The sequence below is a fragment of the Brienomyrus brachyistius genome, chromosome 2 (assembly GCF_023856365.1).
Source record: "Brienomyrus brachyistius isolate T26 chromosome 2, BBRACH_0.4, whole genome shotgun sequence".
In the NCBI taxonomy this organism is placed as follows: Eukaryota; Metazoa; Chordata; class Actinopteri; order Osteoglossiformes; family Mormyridae; genus Brienomyrus; species Brienomyrus brachyistius.
In genome coordinates this window covers 40845035-40868578 of record NC_064534.1, presented here as the reverse complement: position 1 = coordinate 40868578, position 23544 = coordinate 40845035, and the positions used below count along the sequence as shown (strand labels likewise).

General features: G+C 42.9%; 1 protein-coding gene, 13 non-coding genes and 1 pseudogene across 14 annotated transcripts; all 15 read right to left on the bottom strand.

Annotated features, from left to right (window-relative positions):
* Positions 1 to 210: 210 nt before the first annotated feature.
* LOC125734110 (5S ribosomal RNA) lies at positions 211 to 329 on the bottom strand. Its single transcript, XR_007393435.1, has one exon. It is a non-coding gene; the product is annotated as a 5S ribosomal RNA (ribosomal RNA).
* A 1081-nt stretch (positions 330 to 1410) lies between these two features.
* On the bottom strand, positions 1411 to 1529 carry LOC125735832 (5S ribosomal RNA). The gene has a single exon (XR_007395118.1). It is a non-coding gene; the product is annotated as a 5S ribosomal RNA (ribosomal RNA).
* A 1080-nt stretch (positions 1530 to 2609) lies between these two features.
* Positions 2610 to 2728, bottom strand: LOC125735830 (5S ribosomal RNA). The gene has a single exon (XR_007395117.1). It is a non-coding gene; the product is annotated as a 5S ribosomal RNA (ribosomal RNA).
* Positions 2729 to 3808: 1080 nt separating this feature from the next.
* LOC125737310 (5S ribosomal RNA) lies at positions 3809 to 3927 on the bottom strand. Its single transcript, XR_007396575.1, has one exon. It is a non-coding gene; the product is annotated as a 5S ribosomal RNA (ribosomal RNA).
* Positions 3928 to 5004: 1077 nt separating this feature from the next.
* On the bottom strand, positions 5005 to 5123 carry LOC125737309 (5S ribosomal RNA). The gene has a single exon (XR_007396574.1). It is a non-coding gene; the product is annotated as a 5S ribosomal RNA (ribosomal RNA).
* A 1077-nt stretch (positions 5124 to 6200) lies between these two features.
* LOC125735829 (5S ribosomal RNA) lies at positions 6201 to 6319 on the bottom strand. The gene has a single exon (XR_007395116.1). It is a non-coding gene; the product is annotated as a 5S ribosomal RNA (ribosomal RNA).
* Positions 6320 to 7397: 1078 nt separating this feature from the next.
* LOC125735828 (5S ribosomal RNA) lies at positions 7398 to 7516 on the bottom strand. The gene has a single exon (XR_007395115.1). It is a non-coding gene; the product is annotated as a 5S ribosomal RNA (ribosomal RNA).
* A 1084-nt stretch (positions 7517 to 8600) lies between these two features.
* Positions 8601 to 8719, bottom strand: LOC125731555 (5S ribosomal RNA; annotated as a pseudogene).
* Positions 8720 to 9798: 1079 nt separating this feature from the next.
* On the bottom strand, positions 9799 to 9917 carry LOC125735827 (5S ribosomal RNA). Its single transcript, XR_007395114.1, has one exon. It is a non-coding gene; the product is annotated as a 5S ribosomal RNA (ribosomal RNA).
* Positions 9918 to 11000: 1083 nt separating this feature from the next.
* Positions 11001 to 11119, bottom strand: LOC125736804 (5S ribosomal RNA). Its single transcript, XR_007396072.1, has one exon. It is a non-coding gene; the product is annotated as a 5S ribosomal RNA (ribosomal RNA).
* A 1076-nt stretch (positions 11120 to 12195) lies between these two features.
* Positions 12196 to 12314, bottom strand: LOC125736460 (5S ribosomal RNA). Its single transcript, XR_007395738.1, has one exon. It is a non-coding gene; the product is annotated as a 5S ribosomal RNA (ribosomal RNA).
* A 1083-nt stretch (positions 12315 to 13397) lies between these two features.
* Positions 13398 to 13516, bottom strand: LOC125736185 (5S ribosomal RNA). Its single transcript, XR_007395471.1, has one exon. It is a non-coding gene; the product is annotated as a 5S ribosomal RNA (ribosomal RNA).
* A 1100-nt stretch (positions 13517 to 14616) lies between these two features.
* LOC125731233 (5S ribosomal RNA) lies at positions 14617 to 14735 on the bottom strand. Its single transcript, XR_007391513.1, has one exon. It is a non-coding gene; the product is annotated as a 5S ribosomal RNA (ribosomal RNA).
* A 1081-nt stretch (positions 14736 to 15816) lies between these two features.
* On the bottom strand, positions 15817 to 15935 carry LOC125733618 (5S ribosomal RNA). Its single transcript, XR_007392957.1, has one exon. It is a non-coding gene; the product is annotated as a 5S ribosomal RNA (ribosomal RNA).
* A 961-nt stretch (positions 15936 to 16896) lies between these two features.
* Positions 16897 to 22835, bottom strand: LOC125726682 (sterile alpha motif domain-containing protein 3-like). Its single transcript, XM_049003052.1, has 6 exons — positions 22749 to 22835; positions 21050 to 21126; positions 18815 to 19795; positions 18569 to 18721; positions 18199 to 18291; positions 16897 to 17543 (listed from the first exon to the last, which is right to left on the bottom strand). The coding sequence occupies exons 3-6, from the start codon at positions 19793 to 19795 to the stop codon at positions 17241 to 17243; spliced, it is 1530 nt and encodes a 509-aa protein (XP_048859009.1). The 5' UTR covers positions 21050 to 21126; positions 22749 to 22835; the 3' UTR covers positions 16897 to 17240.
* Positions 22836 to 23544: the final 709 nt, after the last annotated feature.

Below are 23544 nucleotides of genomic sequence, written 5' to 3'. Positions count from 1 at the left end.
GAAGATCGCGCCCTGGTGGAATAAAGGCACGAACAGCTTACAGTACCTTGAATTACCAGGAAGTATTTAGAGTAAAACGGTTTCTAAAAGCTGCCTTTATGAATGAGAGAAAAAAAAAATATATATATAAAATAGTAAAATGGAAGGGGAGTGATAGATTTAAATTAATCGTGAAGTGGAGCGCCCCCTGTATAAAGTAAAAGTGAGAAAAGCTTACAGCACCTGGTATTCCTAGGTGGTCTCCCATCCAAGTACTAACCAGACCCTACCCTGCTTAGCTTCCGAGATCAGACGAGATCAGGCGTGTTCAGGGTGGTATGGCCGTAAGCGAGATATGCTACCAAAAACAGCCCTTTTGCATTACACGCCTCTATACATGCCAGTTGGTCCCATTGGATACTACTAATGTTCTTTTTTTTTTTTTTATCTGACTCACACTGCAGCCCCACCATCCAATCGGCAGCGCCGGACCCACACCAAACATTCACCAAACTACTCAGCCGGCAGCCTACCACAATTATTCCATTCTTTCCGCATCCGCACACTTCCTTCTTTTTAACTCCTTTTCACTACCGCACAGGTTAATCGCCGCACGTCCCCCGCCGGCAAACATTACTCCTTTGCCTACTGCATGCAGGCTTCTCTTAACGACCCTCTGTTATCAACTCCGCTAACAGCCACAAAATCTCCGCCGCACGAAGCCCACTGGTAGCTGCTGAATCACATGCTTCCCCAAAACGTCGCGCTGTCAGAACACTGGGAGCTACACACACCAACAAGTCCATACTGCAGGCTGCAGCCAGAACAATTTTCTACATTCAAACATCGACGGCCTCTTCTCTCTAAAAATTCACCAGACCGCTTCTACCACCAGCAAAGAAGTTTCCATCCCTAATTCCTCTGTGATTCCCACTAACCTAAACATTAAGCTGGCATTGAAGGGTGTGAATTACCCCGGCCAATCTGTTCTTTTAAATACAGCTTTTAGCAAGTTTTGAAAGGAGAAGAGCAGAACTTGCTATGCCAATAATATCGAGTCTTCTGTGGCGAAGTGCTTTTTGCATAGAAAACAAAGCGGTCAGTTGAAGAGGAATAATATCAGTACTTTGTTTAAAACTGTGTGTAAAAAGCTGTCTCTTTATCATTAACAATAAGTTGTAAAACGTGAATGGGGAGTGACAGTCTTCAAGTTTGTGAGAAGATCGCGCCCTGGTGGAATAAAGGTACGAACAGCTTACAGCACCTAGAATTACCAGGAAGTATTTAGAGTAAAACGGTGTGTAAAAGCTGCCTTTATGAATGAGAGAAAAATATATATATATATATATAAAATAGTAAAATGGAAGGGGAGTGATAGATTTAAATTAATCGTGAAGTGGAGCGCCCCCTGTATAAAGTAAAAGTGAGAAAAGCTTACAGCACCTGGTATTCCCAGGAGGTCTCCCATCCAAGTATTAACCAGACCCTAGCCTGCTTAGCTTCCGAGATCAGATGAGATCGGGCGTGTTCAGGGTGGTATGGCCGCAAGCGAGAAACGCTACCAAAAACAGCCCTTTTGCATTACACGCCTCTATACATGCCAGTTAGTCCCATTGGATCCTACTCCTGTTTTTTTTTTTTTTTTATCTGACTCACACTGCAGCCCCACCATCCAATCGGCAGCGCCGGACCCACACCAAACATTCACCAAACTACTCAGCCGGCAGCCTACCACAATTATTCCATTCTTTCCGCATCCGCACACTTCCTTCTTTTTAACTCCTTTTCACTACCGCACAGGTTAATCGCCGCACGTCCCCCGCCGGCAAACATTACTCCTTTGCCTACTGCATGCAGGCTTCTCTTAACGACCCTCTGTTATCAACTCCGCTAACAGCCACAAAATCTCCGCCGCACGAAGCCCACTGGTAGCTGCTGAATCACATGCTTCCCCAAAACGTCGCGCTGTCAGAACACTGGGAGCTACACACACCAACAAGTCCATACTGCAGGCTGCAGCCAGAACAATTTTCTACATTCAAACATCGACGGCCTCTTCTCTCTAAAAATTCACCAGACCGCTTCTACCACTAGCAAAGAAGTTTCCATCCCTAATTCCTCTGTGATTCCCACTAACCTAAACATTAAGCTGGCATTGAAGGGTGTGAATTACCCCGGCCAATCTGTTCTTTTAAATACAGCTTTTAGCAAGTTTTGAAAGGAGAAGAGCAGAACTTGCTATGCCAATAATATCGAGTCTTCTGTGGCGAAGTGCTTTTTGCATAGAAAACAAAGCGGTCAGTTGAAGAGGAATAATATCAGTACTTTGTTTAAAACTGTGTGTAAAAAGCTGTCTCTTTATCATTAACAATAAGTTGTAAAACGTGAATGGGGAGTGACAGTCTTCAAGTTTGTGAGAAGATCGCGCCCTGGTGGAATAAAGGTACGAACAGCTTACAGCACCTAGAATTACCAGGAAGTATTTAGAGTAAAACGGTGTGTAAAAGCTGCCTTTATGAATGAGAGAAAAATATATATATATATATATAAAATAGTAAAATGGAAGGGGAGTGATAGATTTAAATTAATCGTGAAGTGGAGCGCCCCCTGTATAAAGTAAAAGTGAGAAAAGCTTACAGCACCTGGTATTCCCAGGAGGTCTCCCATCCAAGTATTAACCAGACCCTAGCCTGCTTAGCTTCCGAGATCAGATGAGATCGGGCGTGTTCAGGGTGGTATGGCCGCAAGCGAGAAACGCTACCAAAAACAGCCCTTTTGCATTACACGCCTCTATACATGCCAGTTAGTCCCATTGGATCCTACTCCTGTTTTTTTTTTTTTTTTATCTGACTCACACTGCAGCCCCACCATCCAATCGGCAGCGCCGGACCCACACCAAACATTCACCAAACTACTCAGCCGGCAGCCTACCACAATTATTCCATTCTTTCCGCATCCGCACACTTCCTTCTTTTTAACTCCTTTTCACTACCGCACAGGTTAATCGCCGCACGTCCCCCGCCGGCAAACATTACTCCTTTGCCTACTGCATGCAGGCTTCTCTTAACGACCCTCTGTTATCAACTCCGCTAACAGCCACAAAATCTCCGCCGCACGAAGCCCACTGGTAGCTGCTGAATCACATGCTTCCCCAAAACGTCGCGCTGTCAGAACACTGGGAGCTACACACACCAACAAGTCCATACTGCAGGCTGCAGCCAGAACAATTTTCTACATTCAAACATCGACGGCCTCTTCTCTCTAAAAATTCACCAGACCGCTTCTACCACTAGCAAAGAAGTTTCCATCCCTAATTCCTCTGTGATTCCCACTAACCTAAACATTAAGCTGGCATTGAAGGGTGTGAATTACCCCGGCCAATCTGTTCTTTTAAATACAGCTTTTAGCAAGTTTTGAAAGGAGAAGAGCAGAACTTGCTATGCCAATAATATCGAGTCTTCTGTGGCGAAGTGGTTTTTGCATAGAAAACAAAGCGGTCAGTTGAAGAGGAATAATATCAGTACTTTGTTTAAAACTGTGTGTAAAAAGCTGTCTCTTTATCATTAACAATAAGTTGTAAAACGTGACTGGGGAGTGACAGTCTTCAAGTTTGTGAGAAGATCGCGCCCTGGTGGAATAAAGGTATGAACAGCTTACAGCACCTAGAATTACCAGGAAGTATTTAGAGTAAAACGGTGTGTAAAAGCTGCCTTTATGATTGAGAGAAAAAAATATATATATATATATAAAATAGTAAAATGGAAGGGGAGTGATAGATTTAAATTAATCGTGAAGTGGAGCGCCCCCTGTATAAAGTAAAAGTGAGAAAAGCTTACAGCACCTGGTATGCCCAGGAGGTCTCCCATCCAAGTATTAACCAGACCCTAGCCTGCTTAGCTTCCGAGATCAGATGAGATCGGGCGTGTTCAGGGTGGTATGGCCGCAAGCGAGAGACGCTACCAAAAACAGCCCTTTTGCATTACACGCCTCTATACATGCCAGTTAGTCCCATTGGATCCTACTCCTGTTTTTTTTTTTTTTTATCTGACTCACACTGCAGCCCCACCATCCAATCGGCAGCGCCGGACCCACACCAAACATTCACCAAACTACTCAGCCGGCAGCCTACCACAATTATTCCATTCTTTCCGCATCCGCACACTTCCTTCTTTTTAACTCCTTTTCACTACCGCACAGGTTAATCGCCGCACGTCCCCCGCCGGCAAACATTACTCCTTTGCCTACTGCATGCAGGCTTCTCTTAACGACCCTCTGTTATCAACTCCGCTAACAGCCACAAAATCTCCGCCGCACGAAGCCCACTGGTAGCTGCTGAATCACATGCTTCCCCAAAACGTCGCGCTGTCAGAACACTGGGAGCTACACACACCAACAAGTCCATACTGCAGGCTGCAGCCAGAACAATTTTCTACATTCAAACATCGACGGCCTCTTCTCTCTAAAAATTCACCAGACCGCTTCTACCACTAGCAAAGAAGTTTCCATCCCTAATTCCTCTGTGATTCCCACTAACCTAAACATTAAGCTGGCATTGAAGGGTGTGAATTACCCCGGCCAATCTGTTCTTTTAAATACAGCTTTTAGCAAGTTTTGAAAGGAGAAGAGCAGAACTTGCTATGCCAATAATATCGAGTCTTCTGTGGCGAAGTGGTTTTTGCATAGAAAACAAAGCGGTCAGTTGAAGAGGAATAATATCAGTACTTTGTTTAAAACTGTGTGTAAAAAGCTGTCTCTTTATCATTAACAATAAGTTGTAAAACGTGAATGGGGAGTGACAGTCTTCAAGTTTGTGAGAAGATCGCGCCCTGGTGGAATAAAGGTATGAACAGCTTACAGCACCTAGAATTACCAGGAAGTATTTAGAGTAAAACGGTGTGTAAAAGCTGCCTTTATGATTGAGAGAAAAAAAAATATATATATATAAAATAGTAAAATGGAAGGGGAGTGATAGATTTAAATTAATCGTGAAGTGGAGCGCCCCCTGTATAAAGTAAAAGTGAGAAAAGCTTACAGCACCTGGTATGCCCAGGAGGTCTCCCATCCAAGTATTAACCAGACCCTAGCCTGCTTAGCTTCCGAGATCAGATGAGATCGGGCGTGTTCAGGGTGGTATGGCCGCAAGCGAGAGACGCTACCAAAAACAGCCCTTTTGCATTACACGCCTCTATACATGCCAGTTAGTCCCATTGGATCCTACTCCTGTTTTTTTTTTTTTTTATCTGACTCACACTGCAGCCCCACCATCCAATCGGCAGCGCCGGACCCACACCAAACATTCACCAAACTACTCAGCCGGCAGCCTACCACAATTATTCCATTCTTTCCGCATCCGCACACTTCCTTCTTTTTAACTCCTTTTCACTTCCGCACAGGTTAATCGCCGCACGTCCCCCGCCGGCAAACATTACTCCTTTGCCTACTGCATGCAGGCTTCTCTTAACGACCCTCTGTTATCAACTCCGCTAACAGCCACAAAATCTCCGCTGCACGAAGCCCACTGGTAGCTGCTGAATCACATGCTTCCCCAAAACGTCGCGCTGTCAGAACACTGGGAGCTACACACACCAACAAGTCCATACTGCAGGCTGCAGCCAGAACAATTTTCTACATTCAAACATCGACGGCCTCTTCTCTCTAAAAATTCACCAGACCGCTTCTACCACCAGCAAAGAAGTTTCCATCCCTAATTCCTCTGTGATTCCCACTAACCTAAACATTAAGCTGGCATTGAAGGGTGTGAATTACCCCGGCCAATCTGTTCTTTTAAATACAGCTTTTAGCAAGTTTTGAAAGGAGAAGAGCAGAACTTGCTATGCCAATAATATCGAGTCTTCTGTGGCGAAGTGGTTTTTGCATAGAAAACAAAGCGGTCAGTTGAAGAGGAATAATATCAGTACTTTGTTTAAAACTGTGTGTAAAAAGCTGTCTCTTTATCATTAACAATAAGTTGTAAAACGTGAATGGGGAGTGACAGTCTTCAAGTTTGTGAGAAGATCGCGCCCTGGTGGAATAAAGGTACGAACAGCTTACAGCACCTAGAATTACCAGGAAGTATTTAGAGTAAAACGGTGTGTAAAAGCTGCCTTTATGAATGAGAGAAAAAAATATATATATATATAAAATAGTAAAATGGAAGGGGAGTGATAGATTTAAATTAATCGTGAAGTGGAGCGCCCCCTGTATAAAGTAAAAGTGAGAAAAGCTTACAGCACCTGGTATTCCCAGGAGGTCTCCCATCCAAGTATTAACCAGACCCTAGCCTGCTTAGCTTCCGAGATCAGATGAGATCGGGCGTGTTCAGGGTGGTATGGCCGCAAGCGAGAGACGCTACCAAAAACAGCCCTTTTGCATTACACGCCTCTATACATGCCAGTTAGTCCCATTGGATCCTACTCCTGTTTTTTTTTTTTTTTTATCTGACTCACACTGCAGCCCCACCATCCAATCGGCAGCGCCGGACCCACACCAAACATTCACCAAACTACTCAGCCGGCAGCCTACCACAATTATTCCATTCTTTCCGCATCCGCACACTTCCTTCTTTTTAACTCCTTTTCACTACCGCACAGGTTAATCGCCGCACGTCCCCCGCCGGCAAACATTACTCCTTTGCCTACTGCATGCAGGCTTCTCTTAACGACCCTCTGTTATCAACTCCGCTAACAGCCACAAAATCTCCGCCGCACGAAGCCCACTGGTAGCTGCTGAATCACATGCTTCCCCAAAACGTCGCACTGTCAGAACACTGGGAGCTACACACACCAACAAGTCCATACTGCAGGCTGCAGCCAGAACAATTTTCTACATTCAAACATCGACGGCCTCTTCTCTCTAAAAATTCACCAGACCGCTTCTACCACCAGCAAAGAAGTTTCCATCCCTAATTCCTCTGTGATTCCCACTAACCTAAACATTAAGCTGGCATTGAAGGGTGTGAATTACCCCGGCCAATCTGTTCTTTTAAATACAGCTTTTAGCAAGTTTTGAAAGGAGAAGAGCAGAACTTGCTATGCCAATAATATCGAGTCTTCTGTGGCGAAGTGGTTTTTGCATAGAAAACAAAGCGGTCAGTTGAAGAGGAATAATATCAGTACTTTGTTTAAAACTGTGTGTAAAAAGCTGTCTCTTTATCATTAACAATAAGTTGTAAAACGTGAATGGGGAGTGACAGTCTTCAAGTTTGTGAGAAGATCGCGCCCTGGTGGAATAAAGGTACGAACAGCTTACAGCACCTAGAATTACCAGGAAGTATTTAGAGTAAAACGGTGTGTAAAAGCTGCCTTTATGAATGAGAGAAAAAAAAATATATATATATAAAATAGTAAAATGGAAGGGGAGTGATAGATTTAAATTAATCGTGAAGTGGAGCGCCCCCTGTATAAAGTAAAAGTGAGAAAAGCTTACAGCACCTGGTATTCCCAGGAGGTCTCCCATCCAAGTATTAACCAGACCCTAGCCTGCTTAGCTTCCGAGATCAGATGAGATCGGGCGTGTTCAGGGTGGTATGGCCGCAAGCGAGAGACGCTACCAAAAACAGCCCTTTTGCATTACACGCCTCTATACATGCCAGTTAGTCCCATTGGATCCTACTCCTGTTTTTTTTTTTTTTTTATCTGACTCACACTGCAGCCCCACCATCCAATCGGCAGCGCCGGACCCACACCAAACATTCACCAAACTACTCAGCCGGCAGCCTACCACAATTATTCCATTCTTTCCGCATCCGCACACTTCCTTCTTTTTAACTCCTTTTCACTACCGCACAGGTTAATCGCCGCACGTCCCCCGCCGGCAAACATTACTCCTTTGCCTACTGCATGCAGGCTTCTCTTAACGACCCTCTGTTATCAACTCCGCTAACAGCCACAAAATCTCCGCCGCACGAAGCCCACTGGTAGCTGCTGAATCACATGCTTCCCCAAAACGTCGCGCTGTCAGAACACTGGGAGCTACACACACCAACAAGTCCATACTGCAGGCTGCAGCCAGAACAATTTTCTACATTCAAACATCGACGGCCTCTTCTCTCTAAAAATTCACCAGACCACTTCTACCACCAGCAAAGAAGTTTCCATCCCTAATTCCTCTGTGATTCCCACTAACCTAAACATTAAGCTGGCATTGAAGGGTGTGAATTACCCCGGCCAATCTGTTCTTTTAAATACAGCTTTTAGCAAGTTTTGAAAGGAGAAGAGCAGAACTTGCTATGCCAATAATATCGAGTCTTCTGTGGCGAAGTGGTTTTTGCATAGAAAACAAAGCGGTCAGTTGAAGAGGAATAATATCAGTACTTTGTTTAAAACTGTGTGTAAAAAGCTGTCTCTTTATTATTAACAATAAGTTGTAAAACGTGAATGGGGAGTGACAGTCTTCAAGTTTGTGAGAAGATCGCGCCCTGGTGGAATAAAGGCACGAACAGCTTACAGCACCTAGAATTACCATGAAGTATTTAGAGTAAAACGGTTTCTAAAATCTGCCTTTATGAATGAGAGAAAAAAAAAAAAATATATATATATATAAAATAGTCAAATGGAAGGGGAGTGATAGATTTAAATTAATCGTGAAGTGGAGCGCCCCCTGTATAAAGTAAAAGTGAGAAAAGCTTACAGCACCTGGTATTCCCAGGAGGTCTCCCATCCAAGTACTAACCAGACCCTACTCTGCTTGGCTTCAACGATCAGATGAGATCAGGCGTGTTCAGGGTGGTATGGCCATAAGCGAGAGACGCTACCAAAAACAGCCCTTTTGCATTACACGCGTCTATACATGCCAGTTAGTCCCATTGGATCCTACTCCTGGTTTTTTTTTTTTTTTTATCTGACTCACACTGCAGCACCACCATCCAATCGGCAGCGCCGGACCCACACCAAACATTCACCAAACTACTCAGCCGGCAGCCTACCACAATTATTCCATTCTTTCCGCATCCGCACACTTCCTTCTTTTTAACTCCTTTTCACTATCGCACAGGTTAATCGCCGCACGTCCCCCGCCGGCAAACATTACTCCTTTGCCTACTGCATGCAGGCTTCTCTTAACGACCCTCTGTTATCAACTCCGCTAACAGCCACAAAATCTCCGCCGCACGAAGCCCACTGGTAGCTGCTGAATCACATGCTTCCCCAAAACGTCGTGCTGTCAGAACACTGGGAGCTACACACACCAACAAGTCCATACTGCAGGCTGCAGCCAGAACAATTTTCTACATTCAAACATCGATGGCCTCTTCTCTCTAAAAATTCACCAGACCGCTTCTACCACCAGCAAAGAAGTTTCCATCCCTAATTCCTCTGTGATTCCCACTAACCTAAACATTAAGCTGGCATTGAAGGGTGTGAATTATCCCGGCCAATCTGTTCTTTTAAATACAGCTTTTAGCAAGTTTTGAAAGGAGAAGAGCAGAACTTGCTATGCCAATAATATCGAGTCTTCTGTGGCGAAGTGGTTTTTGCATAGAAAACAAAGCGGTCAGTTGAAGAGGAATAATATCAGTACTTTGTTTAAAACTGTGTGTAAAAAGCTGTCTCTTTATCATTAACAATAAGTTGTAAAACGTGAATGGGGAGTGACAGTCTTCAAGTTTGTGAGAAGATCGCGCCCTGGTGGAATAAAGGTACGAACAGCTTACAGCACCTAGAATTACCAGGAAGTATTTAGAGTAAAACGGTGTGTAAAAGCTGCCTTTATGAATGAGAGAAAAATATATATATATATATAAAATAGTAAAATGGAAGGGGAGTGATAGATTTAAATTAATCGTGAAGTGGAGCGCCCCCTGTATAAAGTAAAAGTGAGAAAAGCTTACAGCACCTGGTATTCCCAGGAGGTCTCCCATCCAAGTATTAACCAGACCCTAGCCTGCTTAGCTTCCGAGATCAGATGAGATCGGGCGTGTTCAGGGTGGTATGGCCGCAAGCGAGAGACGCTACCAAAAACAGCCCTTTTGCATTACACGCCTCTATACATGCCAGTTAGTCCCATTGGATCCTACTCCTGTTTTTTTTTTTTTTTTATCTGACTCACACTGCAGCCCCACCATCCAATCGGCAGCGCCGGACCCACACCAAACATTCACCAAACTACTCAGCCGGCAGCCTACCACAATTATTCCATTCTTTCCGCATCCGCACACTTCCTTCTTTTTAACTCCTTTTCACTACCGCACAGGTTAATCGCCGCACGTCCCCCGCCGGCAAACATTACTCCTTTGCCTACTGCATGCAGGCTTCTCTTAACGACCCTCTGTTATCAACTCCGCTAACAGCCACAAAATCTCCGCCGCACGAAGCCCACTGGTAGCTGCTGAATCACATGCTTCCCCAAAACGTCGCGCTGTCAGAACACTGGGAGCTACACACACCAACAAGTCCATACTGCAGGCTGCAGCCAGAACAATTTTCTACATTCAAACATCGACGGCCTCTTCTCTCTAAAAATTCACCAGACCACTTCTACCACCAGCAAAGAAGTTTCCATCCCTAATTCCTCTGTGATTCCCACTAACCTAAACATTAAGCTGGCATTGAAGGGTGTGAATTACCCCGGCCAATCTGTTCTTTTAAATACAGCTTTTAGCAAGTTTTGAAAGGAGAAGAGCAGAACTTGCTATGCCAATAATATCGAGTCTTCTGTGGTGAAGTGGTTTTTGCATAGAAAACAAAGCGGTCAGTTGAAGAGGAATAATATCAGTACTTTGTTTAAAACTGTGTGTAAAAAGCTGTCTCTTTATTATTAACAATAAGTTGTAAAACGTGAATGGGGAGTGACAGTCTTCAAGTTTGTGAGAAGATCGCGCCCTGGTGGAATAAAGGCACGAACAGCTTACAGCACCTAGAATTACCATGAAGTATTTAGAGTAAAACGGTTTCTAAAAGCTGCCTTTATGAATGAGAGAAAAAAAAAATATATATATATATATAAAATAGTAAAATGGAAGGGGAGTGATAGATTTAAATTAATCGTGAAGTGGAGCGCCCCCTGTATAAAGTAAAAGTGAGAAAAGCTTACAGCACCTGGTATTCCCAGGAGGTCTCCCATCCAAGTACTAACCAGACCCTACCCTGCTTGGCTTCAGCGATCAGATGAGATCAGGCGTGTTCAGGGTGGTATGGCCATAAGCGAGAGACGCTATCAAAAACAGCCCTTTTGCATTACACGCCTCTATACATGCCAGTTGGTCCCATTGGATCCTACTAATGTTCTTTTTTTTTTTTTATCTGACTCACACTGCAGCACCACCATCCAATCGGCAGCGCCGGACCCACACCAAACATTCACCAAACTACTCAGCCGGCAGCCTACCACAATTATTCCATTCTTTCCGCATCCGCACACTTCCTTCTTTTTAACTCCTTTTCACTATCGCACAGGTTAATCGCCGCACGTCCCCCGCCGGCAAACATTACTCCTTTGCCTACTGCATGCAGGCTTCTCTTAACGACCCTCTGTTATCAACTCCGCTAACAGCCACAAAATCTCCGCCGCACGAAGCCCACTGGTAGCTGCTGAATCACATGCTTCCCCAAAACGTCGCGCTGTCAGAACACTGGGAGCTACACACACCAACAAGTCCATACTGCAGGCTGCAGCCAGAACAATTTTCTACATTCAAACATCGACGGCCTCTTCTCTCTAAAAATTCACCAGACCGCTTCTACCACCAGCAAAGAAGTTTCCATCCCTAATTCCTCTGTGATTCCCACTAACCTAAACATTAAGCTGGCATTGAAGGGTGTGAATTACCCCGGCCAATCTGTTCTTTTAAATACAGCTTTTAGCAAGTTTTGAAAGGAGAAGAGCAGAACTTGCTATGCCAATAATATCGAGTCTTCTGTGGCGAAGTGCTTTTTGCATAGAAAACAAAGCGGTCAGTTGAAGAGGAATAATATCAGTACTTTGTTTAAAACTGTGTGTAAAAAGCTGTCTCTTTATCATTAACAATAAGTTGTAAAACGTGAATGGGGAGTGACAGTCTTCAAGTTTGTGAGAAGATCGCGCCCTGGTGGAATAAAGGCACGAACACCTTACAGCACCTAGAATTACCAGGAAGTATTTAGAGTAAAACGGTTTCTGAAAGCTGGCTTTATGAAAGAGAGAATAGAAAATATATATATAAAATAGTAAAATGGAAGGGGAGTGATAGATTTAAATTAATCGTGAAGTGGAGCGCCCCCTGTATGAAGTAAAAGTGAGAAAAGCTTACAGCACCTGGTATTCCCAGGTGGTCTCCCATCCAAGTACTAACCAGACCCTACCTTGCTTAGCTTCCAAGATCAGATGAGATCGGGCGTGTTCAGGAAGGTATGGCCATAAGCGAGAGACGCTACAAAAAACAGCCCTTTTGCATTACACGCGTCTATACATGCCAGTTATTCCCATTGGATCCTACTCCTGGTTTTTTTTTTTTTTATCTGACTCACACTGCAGCACCACCATCCAATCGGCAGCGCCGGAGCCACACCAAACATTCACCAAACTACTCAGCCGGCAGCCTACCACAATTATTCCATTCTTTCCGCATCCGCACACTTCCTTCTCGTTAAGTCCTTTTCACTACCTCACAGGTTAATCGCCGCACGTCCCCCGCCGGCAAACATTACTCATTTGCCTACCGCATGCAGGCTTCTCTTAACGACCCTCTGCTATCAACTCAGCTAACAGCCACTAAATCTCCGCCGCACGAAGCCCACTGGTAGCTGCTGAATCACATGCTTCCCGCAAAACGTCGCGCTGTCAGAACACTGGGAGCTACACACACCAAGAAGTCCATACTGCAGGCTGCAGCCAGAACAATTTTCTACATTCAAACATCGACGGCCTCTTCTCTCTAAAAATTCACCAGACCGCTTCTACCACCAGCAAAGAAGTTTCCATCCCTAATTCCTCTGTGATTCCCACTAACCTAAACATTAAGCTGGCATTGAAGTGTGTAAATTACCCCGGCCAACCTGCTCTTTTAAATACAGCTTTTAGCAAGTTTTGAAAGGAGGAGAAGAGCAGACCTTGCTATGCCAATAATATCGAGTCTTCTGTGGCGAAGTGGTTTTTGCATAGAAAACAAAGCGGTGAGTTGAAGAGGAATTATATCAGTACTTTGTTTAAAACTGTGTGTAAAAAGCTGTCTCTTTATTATTAACAATAAGTTGTAAAACGTGAATGGGGAGTGACAGTCTTCAAGTTTGTGAGAAGATCGCGCCCTGGTGGAATAAAGGCACGAACAGCTTACAGCACCTAGAATTACCAGGAAGTATTTAGAGTAAAACGGTTTCTAAAAGCTGCCTTTATGAATGAGAGAAAAAAAAATATATATATATATAAAATAGTAAAATGGAAGGGGAGTGATAGATTTAAATTAATCGTGAAGTGGAGCGCCCCCTGTATAAAGTAAAAGTGAGATAAGCTTACAGCACCTGGTATTCCCAGGAGGTCTCCCATCCAAATACTAACCAGACCCTACACTGCTTAGCTTCCGAGATCAGACGAGATCGGACGCGTTCAGGGTGGTATGGCCGTAAGCGAGAGACGCTACCAAAAACAGCCCTTTTGCATTACACGCCTCTATACATGCCAGTTGGTCCCATTGGATCCTACTAATGTTCTTTTTTTTTTTTATCTGACTCACACTGCAGCCCCACCATCCAATCGGCAGCGCCGGACCCACACCAAACATTCACCAAACTACTCAGCCGGCAGCCTACCACAATTATTCCATTCTTTCCGCATCCGCACACTTCCTTCTCTTTAAGTCCTTTTCACTACCTCACAGGTTAATCGCCGCACGTCCCCCGCCGGCAAACATTACTCATTTGCCTACCGCATGCAGGCTTCTCTTAACGACCCACTGCTATCAACTCAGCTAACAGCCACAAAATCACCGCCGCACGAAGCCCACTGGTAGCTGCTGAATCACATGCTTCCCCAAAACGTCGCGCTGTCAGAACACTGGGAGCTACACACACCAACAAGTCCATACTTCAGGCTGCAGCCAGAACAATTATCTACATTCAAACATCGACGGCCTCTTCTCTCTAAAAATTCACCAGACCGCTTCTACCACCAGCAAAGAAGTTTCCATCCCTAATTCCTCTGTGATTCCCACTAACCTAAACAATAAGCTGGCATTGAAGTGTGTGAATTACCATGGCCAACCTGCTCTTTTAAATACAGCTTTCAGCAAGTTTTGAAAGGAGAAGAGCAGAACTTGCTATGCCAATAATATCGAGTCTTCTGTGGCGAAGTGGTTTTTGCATAGAAAACAAAGCGGTGAGTTGAAGAGGAATTATATCAGTACTTTGTTTAAAACTGTGTGTAAAAAGCTGTCTCTTTATCATTAACAATAAGTTGTAAAACGTGAATGGGGAGTGACAGTCTTCAAGTTTGTGAGAAGATCGTGCCCTGGTGGAATAAAGGCACGGACAGCTTACAGCACCTAGAATTACCAGGAAGTATTTAGAGTAAAACGGTTTCTGAAAGCTGGCTTTATGAAAGAGAGAAAAAAAATATATATATAAAATAGTAAAATGGAAGGGGAGTGCTAGATTTAAATTAATCGTGAAGTGGAGCCCACTGCTATCAACTCAGCTAACAGCCACCCCTGTATAACGTAAAAGTGAGAAAAGCTTACAGCACCTGGTATTCCCAGGTGGTCTCCCATCCAAGTACTAACCAGACCCTACCTTGCTTAGCTTCCAAGATCAGACAAGATCGGGCGTGTTCAGGAAGGTATGGCCGTAAGAGAGAGACGCTATCAAAAACAGCCCTTTTGCATTACACGCGTCTATACATGCCAGTTATTCCCATTGCATCCTACTCCTGTTTTTTTTTTTTTTTTTTTTTATCTGACTCACACTGCAGCACCACCATCCAATCGGCAGTGCCGGAACCACACCAAACATTCACCAAACTACTCAGCCGGCAGCCTACCACAATTATTCCATTCTTTCCGCATCCGCACACTTCCTTCTCTTTAACTCCTTTTCACTACCGCACAGGTTAATCGCCGCACGTCCCCCGCCGTCAAACATTACTCCTTTGCCTACTGCATGCAGGCTTCTCTTAACGACCCTCTGTTATCAACTCCGCTAACAGCCACAAAATCTCCGCCGCACGAAGCCCACTGGTAGCTGCTGAATCACATACTTCCCCATAACGTCGCGCTGTCAGAACACTGGGAGCTACACACACCAAGAAGTCCATACTGCAGGCTGCAGCCAGAACAATTTTCTACATTCAAACATCGACGGCCTCTTCTCTCTAAAAATTCACCAGACCGCTTCTACCACCAGCAAAGAAGTTTCCATCCCTAATTCCTCTGTGATTCCCACTAACCTAAACATTAAGCTGGCATTGAAGGGTGTGAATTACCCCGGCCAACCTGCTCTTTTAAATACAGCTTTTAGCAAGTTTTGAAAGGAGGAGAAGAGCAGACCTTGCTATGCCAATAATATCGAGTCTTCTGTGGCGAAGTGGTTTTTGCATAGAAAACAAAGCGGTGAGTTGAAGAGGAATTATATCAGTACTTTGTTTAAAACTTTGTGTAAAAAGCTGTCTCTTTATTATTAACAATAAGTTGTAAAACGTGAATGGGGAGTGACAGTCTTCAAATTTGTGAGAAGATCGCTCCCTGGTGGAATAAAGGCACGAACAGCTTACAGCAGCTATAATTACCAGGCAGTATTTAGAGTAAAACGGTGTGTAAAAGCTGCCTTTATGAATGAGAGAAAAAAGAAATATATAAAATAGTAAAATGGAAGGGGAGTGATACATTTAAATTAATCGTGAAGTGGAGCGCCCCCTGTATAAAGTAAAAGTGAGAAAAGCTTACAGCACCTGGTATTCCCAGGTGGTCTCCCATCCAAGTACTAACCAGACCCTAGCCTGCTTAGCTTCCGAGATCAGACGAGATCGGGCGCGTTCAGGGTGGTATGGCCGTAAGCGAGAGATGCTACCAAAAATAGCCCTTTTGCATTACACGCGTCTATACATGCCAGTTAGTCTCATTGGATCCTACTCCTGTTTTTTTTTTTTTTTTTATCTGACTCACACTGCAGCCCCACCATCCAATCGGCAGTGCCGGAACCACACCAAACATTCACCAAACTACTCAGCCGGCAGCCTACCACAATTATTCCATTCTTTCCGCATCCGCACACTTCCTTCTCTTTAACTCCTTTTCACTACCGCACAGGTTAATCGCCGCACGTCCCCCGCCGGCAAACATTACTCCTTTGCCTACCGCATGCAGGCTTCTCTTAATGACCTTCTGTTATCAACTCCGCTAACAGCCACAAAATCTCCGCCGCACGAAGCCCACTGGTAGCTGCTGAATCACATGCTTCCCCATAACGTCGCGCTGTCAGAACACTGGGAGCTACACACACCAAGAAGTCCATACTGCAGGCTGCAGCCAGAACAATTTTCTACATTCAAACATCGACGGCCTCTTCTCTCTAAAAATTCACCAGACCGCTTCTACCACCAGCAAAGAAGTTTCCATCCCTAATTCCTCTGTGATTCCCACTAACCTAAACATTAAGCTGGCATTGAAGGGTGTGAATTACCCCGGCCAACCTGCTCTTTGTTTAAAACTGTGTGTAAAAAGCTGTCTCTTTATTATTAACAATAAGTTGTACACTGTAAACCCGGATAAGTTGAATTTACTTCGGTTGCCTTAAAAAAATAAGTAATTTGTAATGAAAACCTAAGTTCATTTCACTGAAAATGTTAAGTACATTACACTCAATTCAAAATCGATTTAACTTGACATGTTTTGCTAAGTTAACTTCTTTGCACAATTAATACACTTAATATCTTAAGTATAATGTACCAAATACCTAGTTGTAGCTTACTTATTCAGTTATTATCATTAAATTATTATTTCAGTTTTTAATCTGGTGGATTATAAATAGTTATTCAGGTCAAGAAATCAGATGAAACATTTGTTGAAAACACCCCGGTTAGGGGTAAAATGCTTTATTGTGAACATACACAACAGATTGTTTTTCTAAAAGCACGACATAAAACTAGGCACCTGGTATCAGGTGCAACAATTAAGAACACCACTTAACACTGCAAACTGTTTTCCTCAGTTTTTGGTTTGTTAATCTGAATCAAAACCAGACATATCAGTGCCAGTCCAATTACATAAATAGAAAAAAGTGCATAACAGTGCAAATAAGTCCCTTTTCTAAAAGAACAAACAATCTTTCTCCTATCTGGAGAAATAGTGTAACAACACCTCTTTACACTGCAAGTTGGTTTTTCAGAGTCTGAATTTTTGGTGGCAGCTCACTTTTACCCAGGTTAAACATCACCTGCTGAACAAAGCAAAAAGTGTTTTTCATGTATCTGGGATAGTCCAGGTGCAGGGCATATATCAGTCCAAAAAGGACATAGAAGGCCTGAGGAAGGTTGGCCAGATCATCCATCACCACATTCCCTTCCAAGATGATTCCCACTTTGGATGGGTTCAGCTTAAGGTTCTCTTCACCAATGAAAAGCAATCCCACTGGAGTTTGCCTGTACAAGTCATTGTCAGCTGTGTCCTTACAGAGAAACAAATGTACAATCGTGTGTTAGTTAGCACAAACATTTTCGAAGTGTTAACAATACAAATACCCTAAGAATAAACACTGTACACTGATATATTAGTAAAAGACACTCTGTTCATACAAGATATGAGGCCTGGCTTGTTCAGCTTCCTTTTCACTGTACAATTACAGCAAAATATTTAATGTTAACTGAACCCAATTTTTTTCAGCCAAGTTTTTTCAGTTAATTTCATGCCACTGATTAAACATACAGACAATTTTATGGTAAAAATAAATAAAAAAAACTCCAAGTCTGAAAAACTGAATAAATCTGTAGCACATAGTAGTGCGGATTAATGGTTTAAAAATAAAATAAAAACAAAGAACATGCATTTATGAGGGGCCGTGCAAGCCATAATTCATTCTGGCACTCACACACATTTTCCTCTCACACTCACATTCTCCTCTCAGAGGAGAGGAGGATAGGAGAAGGATGTGTGTGTGAGAGGAGAATGTGTGTGTGTGTGTGTGAGAGAGAGAGCAGAATGTGTGTGTGTGTGAGAGAGAGGAGAATGTGTGCAAGAGGAGAATGTATGTGTGTGTGTGAGTGTGTGTGCTTGCACGGCCCCTCACATGCATCTGCAACATGTATAAAAATGAATATGCTTACAAAGCAGGTCTTGAAGAAGGCAGAAGGATCATCACCCAAGGTGACCGGCAGTCCCCGAAGACAAAGGCATCTGACGTCTGTTGGCTCAGTTGTCTAGACGATAGTGGACATGGAATAAAACACTTTATAAGGATACTGACTGTAATTTACAAGAAATTACAAGAAGAGATTAGGAAAAAATTTAATGGAAATAGGAGATAAAATTATGAGAATAGAAAATGCAGAGGTAAAAAAAGGTGTAGAAAATGAATAGAAGAGGGAGAAATAGAGAAGAGCAAAGAGGGGGAGAGAAAAATTAGACAAGAAACAAAAAGGATAAGGAGGAAAAGCTTCATAGGAAAACAGGACTGATGTAGATATGTTAACTTACCTTTGTCTGGTATAAAAGTTCAGCCAAAAGCTGACCAGTAAGGCCTTTCTTCTTTTTGAAGAGGTCCATGAGGCTTGGAGACAAATTGTCAAGTGCATCCAAGAAGTTCTCTCTGAGATTTTTCCCTACCACTCTGCCAAATTCATAATAAACCTGAAACATGGCAAACAATGCATCAGTCAATGTTCACACTGTTTTAATCTGACACACTCAACACTACATGATATGTAGACACTAAACACAAACCTGATTTTCTGTAAAAAGAGCTGGCCAACGATGCACCACCTGGCTGATGGCAGGCTTCTCATTGACAATCTCCTTTCTGCGAAAAGCAAACGTCACATCCATCTCTTTCTTAACCAGGGATTCCCTTGGCTTTGTCTTCATCATTTCATTGACCAGAACCTCACGAGCTACTTCCATGTTTTGGTCAGTCATCCCCTCTGGAAAATCAGGCAGGAAATTTATTTCCCCTTTCTTTGGCTTCTTGATCTGTGTGTTTGCAGGATCGCCATTTGTAGTGTCACTTCTTCGCTTGCCACCATTGACAGTAACATCAAGTCGACCCAGCTGCCGCATTTTGGTTCTATAATTACCCATTTTGAACTTAAGGCTATTCTTCCAACCATTCCAGCCAGAGTGTGACCCAGTTTCTTTAAGGCATGGGTGTGTTTGCACTAAAGCCTTAGCAACAGTCTCAAAATCTTCCTTTGTTGGGTATGCTTTAAATGCATACATGGTCTCAGCCAATTTCTCGAGTATGTCATGCTTTAGTTCTTTTGTGACTTTAAGAAAGGTTGCATCCCTGAAATACTGCAGGTTACCTTGGCGTAGTCTATAATCTACATCGACTTGAAATTTTGGAATTTCAAATACCGCTGGCCACTGAGAACTTCTATCCAAAGAGATGGACAGGATCTCGGTGTCTGCTTGGCTGCCTGTGTCACTACATAATTCAGAACCTCCAGGGACTGGCACAAGCTCAATGATAGGGATGATTTTGACCGTTGGTTTATCTGGGAGCTCAGACAAGTCTGTGAGGTTGCATAATTCATTGTTAAATTCAGGATCTTGGTACTGTAAGGTAAAATTGTAGTTTGTTTGGAGAGTGCCTTTGAGCCAGCTAATCAAATCTTCAAGTATGTATGGTCGAGGGTTCATTGTCATCTTTCTTATATCACCCTCGGAGATGATAACCCGCATTGTTAATTTCTGTTCCATGGCCATCTGAAAAATTAAAAGAAAAAAAAAAAAAGACAGACAGCTGTTTAGCAAATTACAAATCGTCTCAGTGTCACCATAAGCTCTCCTTGTACCATGTATGCTGATAATGGGAGGACATCATTTAAATCTGACATCTTCAACACACACATAGAAGTAACACTATCACAATGAAGTTGGTAAGATCTCAAATGCTCCCTGTACCATGCGGCCAATTTGTGACAGACAAATAGAATCTCTACATTAACTGCAACAATCTTGTGAATCTGGACGAATGCAGGCAGACCAGAGCATGACCCAGAAGACAGTATCATGCCTGGATGATACTTGATTCCATCTACACTGACAGATGCAGCTTCAAGCACCGACTCTGGTGTTGTAAAGTTTTGAGCAATTGCTGTCTGCACACTGTGAGGGAAGGTGGCAAGCAAAACTGGAGTAACCTTTGACATCTCAACTGATGGTCTGAAAAATGAGCTACAATCGAGATGGTAACTGACTGCCTTCTGGTGTTTTGTAGCAAGTGTCGTGGCAACATTTTTAAAGTTCTGAGCAGTGCGAATTACCCTCTTAAAGAATTTATGCTTCCCCTCGAACCGCATTGTCCAAACCTCAGACAGGGGACCAAATTTCCTTACCAGCTGAGGATAATGTTCCACAAAGTGATGTTTTGGCCTTAAACGAAACTCTGGAAATGTTGACTGCAGTAAGTGCCTGTGCTCTGCTATCTTACAGTCCAGAAAGTTAAGCGTCTCTTCTGTATGCTTTGGTGCTACAGCTAGCTCAGTAATATCTTTGAGCAGCATGAGAATTTCCCAAGTGTTGTCACCCTCAGGGACACAGTGACCAATGAGAAATGGAAGGAGCCTTATGAGACACCAGTTCTCATGGCCATTTCCACCAATGGTCCCCTTACTGGAAAATCCCTTTCCAATAACCTGAGGTCGATCTGTTTTGTCACTAAATGACTACTTAAAATGTAAACCTGATGGCCTGATTCAGCATATCTAGGGTGAAATAAGTCTTGCCTATCAGGTCTGTAAGGCACAGGGACAATTCAACTGGAACAATACCTTCCAAAATATCATGCAAGATGTCAGGAGGGTACCCACTGACCACATGAAAGTGCTCAAGATTCTCAGTTAAAGGACATGCTCCTTTCACACCATAAGCTCGAGTCATTCCAGGGTCCTCTCTGATATCCTGCACCTGCCTGTCATGGGACTCTTTGTCTCGGAGTTGAAAGAAACCAGAACATACCTCTTGTTGTTGAGTGTCTCTACTGCTTGCCAAACAGAATCTGCAGAACTTGTCGACAGTAAAACTCTCCAGGAAACCTGCAAGAGAGTGGGCAGCAAGATTGTCAGCTGCAACATACAAGACTGTACCTTTCACACTTGCACCTAGTTGCTCCAGGTAAACGCCATTCTGCTCCAATAATTTTAGATCATAGATCAGAGGTTGGAAAACTTTTGCATAACCACACTCCTTGACTGTGGAGGTATTGCACAGTAGAGCAAGTTGGATAGAGCTGAGGGTTGACCGATATTTTGAAGGTATGTTTGCAATAACCCAGTATACTGCACACATCTTGTGTTTAAGCTTTGATGTTCCAAGAGGATTGGCGACTTCAAAGTCATCAATGTAAAGTACAAGAGCAATTGTGAACTCATCTTTTGCAAGAAATGGATTTTCAGTAAAGTATTGCCCATCAGTATATGATCTGAATTCCTGAGGGACATGTACTTTTTCTGACATAGCTTTGTCTAAAACATCAGTTTTGTTAAGCAACTTCTGTAGCATAGGAACAATGGGAACATATGCAAGAGTTTTTTTGCCTTTCTCCACAACATATTCAATTGGATTTACCAGTGGAAACTCTCTACGCACATAGGCTGCTCTTTTTTTGGCAGTTCCTAAAGGTCCATCTTTGGAACAATGTGTCATCATGTTACTTTCTGACACAGCACTGATAATCTCTTTAATAACAGTCTCATCCATGTCAGCACAATATTTGTTTAATATGCCCCTGACTCTGTGTTGTACAAGTGGTTGTGAGAGCTTATTGATTTGACAGAGCTGCTCTATCACATCTTGCACTGCACTCTCTGGTATGTGCAAAACAGTGTGCATCTTTAGTAGTAAAGATGCCAAGTTGTGCTCAAGCTGTTTTTCTAAATCGTGAAGATCACATTCAGTTACCTCAGACAACTCTTGTGTGTCCTCAATATCATCATCTGACATCTGCTCTTGTGAAGCATTACTGTCATGGCTTATAATATTGTCACCAACAATTTCTGATTTAAACCTCTTTGAGATCTGTTGTTTGTGTACTTTACTCTTGTGTGCTTTGAAGGTGGAGTAAACACTGCTTTCAAAATTACAGTCTTCATAAGGGCATCTGACTTTATGATTTACTTTTAGATGTGCACGATGCAGGTGAGTGAAAAAGTCACTCTCTGAACAAGACTCTGTAAATCCACACGACAGACAGCTAAACTTAGTTGGTATATCTGTACTTTGTTGCTGATCTGGAGTTTTTGTGTGAATGCGGGACAGGTGAACTTTTAGTGCATTTAATGATTTAAATGTGCACAGACATTCCTGATGTAAACAAGGAAAAGGCTCGGTTCTGGTATAACCTCCGTGTTTTAGCCTGTAATGTTTAAATAATTGTGCTCTTTTTTCACAGCTAAAAGGACAATACTTGCACTTCCAAACCATTATTTAATCGGTGTCTTTAGACTTAACTCTAAGAATTTCTCTTTATTTTCCCTGCAAATGAGCAAACATTAACAACATTTACCTTAAGAAACCTAACAGACTGGAAAAGTCTGAACACTGACATCACATTTATTATTTTGCTAGTTTACGGCGAATTAGCTTTAATATAGGGCATTTTAAGTCACATACACATCTTAAGATACATATTCGCTTATGTTGTCTTAAAGGAACTTACCAGATACAATAGGCCGTGGTAAACCGCGTAAAACAGGCGCATGTGTTCCCGCTATCTTCTTGGAAAAAATAACGGTTGCAGCCGGCCAGGTGAAAGCCTAAAGGCGAAGCCCGCGAATCCCCACTAGGAGTACCATGACAACCAGCTGCCGTAACGCTGCATCTTGTTTACGACACTCCCTCAATTCTGAAAGGGGAATACTCACAAAAAAAGAAAAATAATAATATGAACATATTAATGCGTAGCTCAATCTAAGGCTGGGTTACACTAGCATTAGATATCGATTAGTTGTGGATAAAAAAAGCCAACGAACCGGTAAATGTTAAAAAATTGTTTCCACCGCTGCCCCCAAAACCCTCCCCCCCACAGTTAGGTAAATATACATTGCACAGCCAGGTAAATTAGCCAGTGTCTAAAAATTTCCGTCGAAATGACGAAAGTTTAAATGAAGTTTTTACAACTGAGGGAGTTAAACTCACCTTCCAGTTCCTCGCCAGCGGTGTTTGAATCCACACAACCGCAACAAAAAAATCAGTTTTAGACTGTTTTTGTTTTGTATTATATGTCTGTGTAAGAGCAGGCTGCAATATGGACTGTTGAAATAAGGAAAACACACACACACTGATACCTTGAGCAACTGCTCATTACTCTGTTAATAGGCAGTTATCACAATTGGGAAGAAGAGGTGTGGTCTGTTAAATAACTTTTCAATTTAAGCTTATTGTACTTCACATTATTTGCACATTGGACTATGCCAACAAATTAGTAGAATATACTTAAAATTATGAAGTGATAT

Bases quoted from the DNA above. Each gene is read 5' to 3' on its own strand.
- LOC125726682 (XM_049003052.1), bottom strand. From the start codon at position 19,795: ATGGCCATGGAACAGAAATTAACAATGCGGGTTATCATCTCCGAGGGT. The intron at 18,722-18,814 runs GTTTGTGTTTAG...GCCATGTTTCAG, and splicing joins CTCTTTTTACAGAAAATCAG to GTTTATTATGAATTTGGCAG. The intron at 18,292-18,568 runs GTAAGTTAACAT...ACTATCGTCTAG, and splicing joins AACTTTTATACCAGACAAAG to ACAACTGAGCCAACAGACGT.